The sequence below is a fragment of the Passer montanus genome, unplaced genomic scaffold (assembly GCF_014805655.1).
Source record: "Passer montanus isolate IOZ18808 unplaced genomic scaffold, ASM1480565v1 scaffold57, whole genome shotgun sequence".
NCBI lineage: Eukaryota > Metazoa > Chordata > Aves > Passeriformes > Passeridae > Passer > Passer montanus.
The window spans coordinates 2,546,099-2,552,098 of NW_024370705.1; the positions used below are offsets into that span (position 1 = coordinate 2,546,099).

General features: G+C 45.2%; 1 protein-coding gene across 2 annotated transcripts; it reads right to left on the reverse strand.

The window, feature by feature from the left end:
• Positions 1-2,305: 2,305 nt before the first annotated feature.
• Positions 2,306-5,964, reverse strand: SNRPD3 (small nuclear ribonucleoprotein D3 polypeptide). 2 transcript variants are annotated; one of them, XM_039726104.1, is made up of 5 exons: positions 5,753-5,964; positions 5,098-5,259; positions 4,316-4,508; positions 3,305-3,512; positions 2,306-3,262 (listed from the first exon to the last, which is right to left on the reverse strand). In XM_039726104.1, exons 2-4 carry the CDS (start codon positions 5,221-5,223, stop codon positions 3,451-3,453), a joined length of 381 nt encoding a protein of 126 aa, XP_039582038.1. In that variant the 5' UTR covers positions 5,224-5,259; positions 5,753-5,964; the 3' UTR covers positions 2,306-3,262; positions 3,305-3,450. The 2 variants fall into 2 exon arrangements, with proteins under 2 accessions (XP_039582038.1, XP_039582039.1); XM_039726105.1 differs by lacking the exon at positions 5,753-5,964 and adding an exon at positions 5,500-5,641.
• Between the last annotated feature and the right edge of the window lie 36 nt (positions 5,965-6,000).

Here is a 6,000-nt window from a genome sequence, read left to right on the forward strand (position 1 = left end):
ACAGCCTGGTCTGTGAGGAACAGTTACCATGAGCAGGGAAGGGTGGCACACTCCTATCCACCAGCTCCAAAATACTCTTGACTCTATCAAGAGCTCTCATTACAGGTTTAGGAAACAACAGGACACCTGGAGCAGTCAAAACACAGCTTGACCTGGAAAATACTTGCAGACAAGCAGTGCTGTGGCTACTTCAGGCCCCAGCTCTCCTGTCTGAGGTGGGAGCAGGTGAAGTCCCCTCTCACCTGCAAAGTGATCTGCACACCCTGACCCATCAGCACTTCTTCAAGGCTGTCCCATGGCCATGCTTTTAAAGTGCTATATCTGTATTTCCTTCCAAAGAATCACTGAAGGCAGGAGGGTCCCGTAAAGTTTTATCTAATGTTGGAGGAGGAAGACCAGGTCTGCCTGAAATCAGTCTGGCTGCAATAAGGGGCAAGTCCAGATGTAAATTTTTGCTTCTGTCAGGATGGAAACAAAAAAATCCCTGAGAGAACTCTTTCCCCACTTTTGACCCTTGCCTGAGAAATAAACAACTGAATCACTGACACTTTCTTGTAGACCTCAGAATTCCATCCATTGCTACCTCACCAAACCATTGGTCCACTGGGACATCAGTCTTCCACTTTTGCTCATATTTTACTGGCAAAAGAAATAGGACACATCTATTTTACAGGAAAGCTCACTGTGAAGCTCAAGTAGAGACAGTTATCTGTACTACCAGCACCAGAAATTCACATTTCCCACTCCATTCTGCCCTTCTAGAAGAGGTTTTCTGAACAGCATTGAAAAATTAACTAAAGAAAACTACAACTTTAGGATCAAATATAAGTTAGATACACCTGGAGGCAAGAACTGCACATGTATGGGATGAAAGCACCCAGTCAGTGAGGAAAGATCCTACAGTTCTATGCAATGCAATTTTTCTCAAGTGATATTTTCTTGAACTTTTCTCTGATGTTATGCCTTGTTTTCATACCAGAGCACAAGTGTGGTTTTGACCCTGGAAGACTAGGTGAATTTCCACCTGCACCTCTCCACACACCACACACCTACACAGAAGATTCTCTGTCCCACAAGTAGTTCAAAGACACCTGCACTGGTGTTATCAAAGGGGCAGGTTTGGAACAAGGTTTTAGGCCAGTGCTTGTCTCCTCTGCCAAAAGCAGAAAACTAAGGAGAGCCCTGAACCCACTGAAGAACATGAGATTTATAAGCCCACACACAGTGTGATGGCAAAGAATGAAAAGTTGCAATCTGTGATTAAAAAAAAGTGACAAATAAGTGCAGATGTTAAAAACAGCTGCATCTCTCCTTAGTATTTGCCATCCCACGGAAACAGATTGCTTAAGTTACTGAACTGAGGAATCTGCATTACCTAAGTGCATTTGCTCAATTAGCCAAGTGCCAGGGAAACATAGCATCAATCAGCAGCTGGAACAATCCAGCCATGCAGGAACACTGAAGAAGAAAGGAAATAAGGTATTTTCATGCTAGTTTATAATAGCCCTTGAGTTTACAGGCTTTATAGCAGAAGTCTCATTTCTTGCATTTTTCTTTTCCAGAGGGTTCTTGTTTCTGGAGTTTCATTCTCTTCCCAACAGAGCCATCTAGTGGGTGAGACCTCATCTGTGAGAGGGAAATTTTGATTTCTCACACTGTAAGTATACACACAGCACAGGGAGGCCCTGGAAAGCAGCCTGTAACAAACTAGCATTCCAGTTACTCCAGTCAGAAATTGCCAAGTGATGTTTCTCTTGGCTGGGACTTTCCTACCAGTGTGAAACTTCAACATTTTTTATTCACAGTATCTTTCTGAAGAGTTCATCCTAGACAGCCTCAACTTGAAGCCACAGTGCAAAGCTTTTTGTTTATGCAAAATCCAGAATCTTCTTCAAAGATGATACGCATTAGAGAAGTTACTTCAAGCTTCTTAAAGCAGATACAGTTTGCTCCATCAAACAAACCTCTTGAGGAGGGTTACTGTTTCTCTCCAAAATTCGTGGTTGCCCCCCACCCTCAGTGCTGCTGAATGCCACATCCACTGCTCCTGAGAGAACAGCAGCTTGGCACTGCTCAGGAACAGGGACTTTAAAAGAGGTGAGCCAGTCACCACCAGTGGAAATGGTCCCTGTTTGTGAGGACTGCCCTCTTTTGGACACATTCCTCATGAGAGGAGTAAGATGACACCACGATGCTTTTATGGTTAAGCTCAAGTATCCCTTAAACACATTCTAAGGAGGTTTCCATTGCAAATATTTAGGATCATTACCACCCAGAAGAACATGCAGCAGGGTTTTCCCTAGTCATGTGAGACCAAATACAGCTTTATTTACACACAATTCAACAAGTTAATACATTAGTTCAACTTTCCTGTCTGCACACAAGGGAGAGTCTTCACAGCATCCAGACAGAAAAGCAAGAGCAGCTTTTTTGTGTGTGTACAGACTGGTAAGTGACCATAGGCAAGTAGGTGATTAGGTACACAAGGGTTACATTGAAACATTTCAACCATTTAAGTCAGTAAAAACACCCATGCTACACTTTAATGAAGTTACAACTCCAACATTTGGCTTCCTGCAGATCAGCTGATCTACACACAACTGTGTTTAGATAATAAGATGAAAAGCTGAAGTTGATAGTGAGTTTTGTTCAAAACATCAGTACTTGGATTGAGTTGTATTTAATGGATAACTATTTATAAAACTTTCCTCATACACCTGCACTGTCTTTCAAACCTACCAAGCATTTCAAACTTATCCTGGAAAATGCCTATTTTATGTTCTGTTATCTTTTCCCAGACACAGGGGAAAACTGCTAAGAAAGTCAGAATAGATTTTTTTTTCACTGCAAATATAGATTCAGGCTATCAAAGTTGTGTGTTCCTAATGAAAAATTTTCCCCATATCCAAAGAGAAAGATAAGAAATGCAAAAATACAAGTCCAATACAGAGATTTGAAGACAGACCTCTATCTACTGTAGGTCCATATAAAGCTAAAGAACACAGTGCTCTGCTTCTCAGGAAGCTGCCTCTGTTTTGTTGTATTTTCCATAAATGCAGCTGCTATTAAGACTTTATAATGTATGACTTAAAATTCTTCATTAAGAATGCCTTCTAATTCTTTAGAGAATAAATGACAGCAGGACTAAACAAGAAAAAGGAAACATAATGATCTTCAAAAACCAATGCATCACACAAAGTGGTCAAAACTAGATATAATAAAGTCCACTATTTTTCAAAGCTGGCTTGAGTTTGAAATCAATCTACAGTGTGTAGATGTGTCCTGTCAGGTAAGAGCAGACGACCTACAGTGTATTTGCCCAAGATGTGTCCTGTCAGGTAAGAGCAGACGAGTTTTTGTCAGAAACATTTATTAAACAAAACTGATACCAATGCACATGTAGTCAAGTTAACACCCCTAATAAAAAAAACAATTCAGCCAAGACCAAAATTATCTTCGCTTCTGGAAGATGTTGCCACGGCCCATACCACGGCCTCTTCCTCTTGCAGCCACTGAAGAAAGAAAACATCAGGGATGACATGAATTTGACATACCTGCACATTTATCTCAACAACTGACAAATAAAACATCAATAAAACTCAAGGTCTCTTGCTCAGAAAGCGATGTGAGAGGAAGAAGTGTTCTGTGAGAAGAACCACAGCCTAATGGTCCCACAGTCTGGCTCCCCAGAACAACTGCAGTAGGTATTCATGCATCTCATGCTCCTTCTGACACACAAATCTGTGTCACCCAAGAGATTCAGAACCCCACGCTCTTGCAAGGTTTTGTAACACTACTCAGTAAGTTACTCCCCCACATAAACGTTGCTGCACCCTGAAGTTAACCAGGGACTGTGGCACATGACTGTTACCCAACCACCTGATAACTAGAGTGATCCCCTGAGGAAGGCACAAATGACAGTGAACTACAGAAAAGGTAACAATTACAGCTTCCCCGTAGCTTAACTACCATCTTTGTAACCAAAGCTGTTTTCCTACAACAGCTCAACAAGAACACCTGAATCCTTCCCTAAGCATTTCAACCAGCTGGTGGCCAAAACTGCAGGAAAACAGAACTCCTAAGTTTAACAGAAAGGCTCTGTTTAACAAGACTACTCACTACCTCTAAATTACTGTAGCATCAATACTAAACATTCAGGCAATTGAGACAATTTGACTCTCATTGTAAGATAAAACATACAGAAAACCACTGTATGAACCAGTAATCTTTTCTTACTGCTTAATCTCCTCAGTGACAGAGATTTTCCAGTTCTACAGAAAAACAGGGGGAGGTACCATGAAGAAACTGTACATACCTTGAGCTTTGAGAATAGCTGCTTTCCCTCGCCCAGCTCCAGAGCCCTGGTTTTTATTCTTCATGCTCTTTAGCATAGGAGCATTCTTCAGCATGTCTGGTAAGATGAGAAACCGTATCTTGCTGCCCCTGATGTACACCTGCTCGAGCTGTGCCACCCGTCCATCCCTGTAGGTCACTGTTATGTTGGACATCTGGAAGGGAAAATCAGTCAGTGCTCAGACAGGCCTCAGTGGGACACAAGGCATCACAACCACCCAAACACCCCCATGCCTGCTGCCCACCACTTCTGCTTTCTCACCAGTTTACGAATTAGCTTTATCAGCATCACTATGTTTTCTTACATGCAAATAGTTTTAATAAAGTTATTCTAGTACTAACTACTAGGAAAGCATTCTGATTTCAATGAGCACTTGCCTGAAGTCAAAGTTAGGCCCTCTTAATGTGCATTAAATAAGCTTCAGTTTATTAAATCAAGGGGTTTTTATTCTTGAACTCAGTGGCTTTTAACAACAAACTCTGGAAAAACACTGTTTACAGGACAGACTCTTAAAATCTCTGATCCTACTGACAGGGATGCCCAATCCTACTCTGAAACTGGAAATAAGCTCTGGCCTCTTTGGAGTATTCTGTAATGCTGAATCCACTTCACCACGGTAAAAAACAGCAACAGTACAGTTTTTTTATCCCAGAACTAAAAGCAACAGTCTTCTAATCACGTTTTCAGCCTTCCGAGGCCCAGATCGGCCAACCTTCCCTCCATCCTTGTGAGACAAAAGATACCTGACAATTCATGTTGTCTTCAGCCTCGATAAGTTTGCCTCGATAAACTTCTCCCGTGTTGGTCTCACAGGTGACGATGTGGCCCTCGGCCTCGTGCAGGACCTTGATCGGCACTCCAATCGACATGGCTGCAGTGCTGTGGCTCCACACCTGAGGCACAAGCTAAACAAAAGCTTTCATTACAAAGGAAGATGTAGAATAAGCTTCAATTACACAATCCATCATCCCTTCCGTTAGTGTGAAGCACCACTTTCCTCACATTTTTAACACAACGTGTGTTTTGACTATGCATCAATAACACACCTCTAGGGACGCGCCCATGTAGAGTTAAACATCAACAACCAGTCTTTTCCAGGTCTCTTCTGGGAAACTCCCTTTTAAGGGCCACAAAACCACTCGTACCTCGCTGGGAAGAGCCCCAGGCAGATCCCACAGTGGCACGGCCCCTGAGGGCAGCACGGCGGTGCTGGGGGCCGCAGCGCCAAGCACGGGGCCCTTTCTTGAGGGAGCCGGGGCCGCCCAGCCCTCCCGCACCCCGACCCGGCCCGGCCCCCTCCGGCCCCTCAGGGGAATTAGCGCCGCTCGGGCACCTCCCCACAGCGGTCCTAGAGCGAGCGTGCCCCACCGGGCACCGGGAGCCCCGGGGCGCACTCACCGCCCGCGCCGCTCTCCCCTAATGGCCTCCGCCGCCTCCCGCCCTGCTCCGCGCGCCGGAACCGGAACGAGCGCGGGGGGCGGCGCGGCCTCGTCCCGCCCGGGGCCGGCTCCGGGCTGCGCCTTCCCGCCCACCGTGTCATGCCCCTGCCCGCCCGCGCGTCCCGCTGCTCTCCTCGCCGCCACGGCGCGGGGCAAGCGCCCCGGGGCCCGGCCCCCCTCAGCGCCCGCCTCCGGGAGGAGCCAGCG

Excerpts from the sequence above, each read along its gene's own strand:
- SNRPD3 (XM_039726104.1), bottom strand. The coding sequence starts at position 5,223 with ATGTCGATTGGAGTGCCGATCAAGGTCCTGCACGAGGCCGAGGGCCAC. Across the intron at positions 4,509-5,097 it reads AAGACAACATGAATTGTCAG|ATGTCCAACATAACAGTGAC; the intron begins GTATCTTTTGTC and ends TTTCCCTTCCAG. Across the intron at positions 3,513-4,315 it reads AGCTATTCTCAAAGCTCAAG|TGGCTGCAAGAGGAAGAGGC; the intron begins GTATGTACAGTT and ends TTCTTTCTTCAG.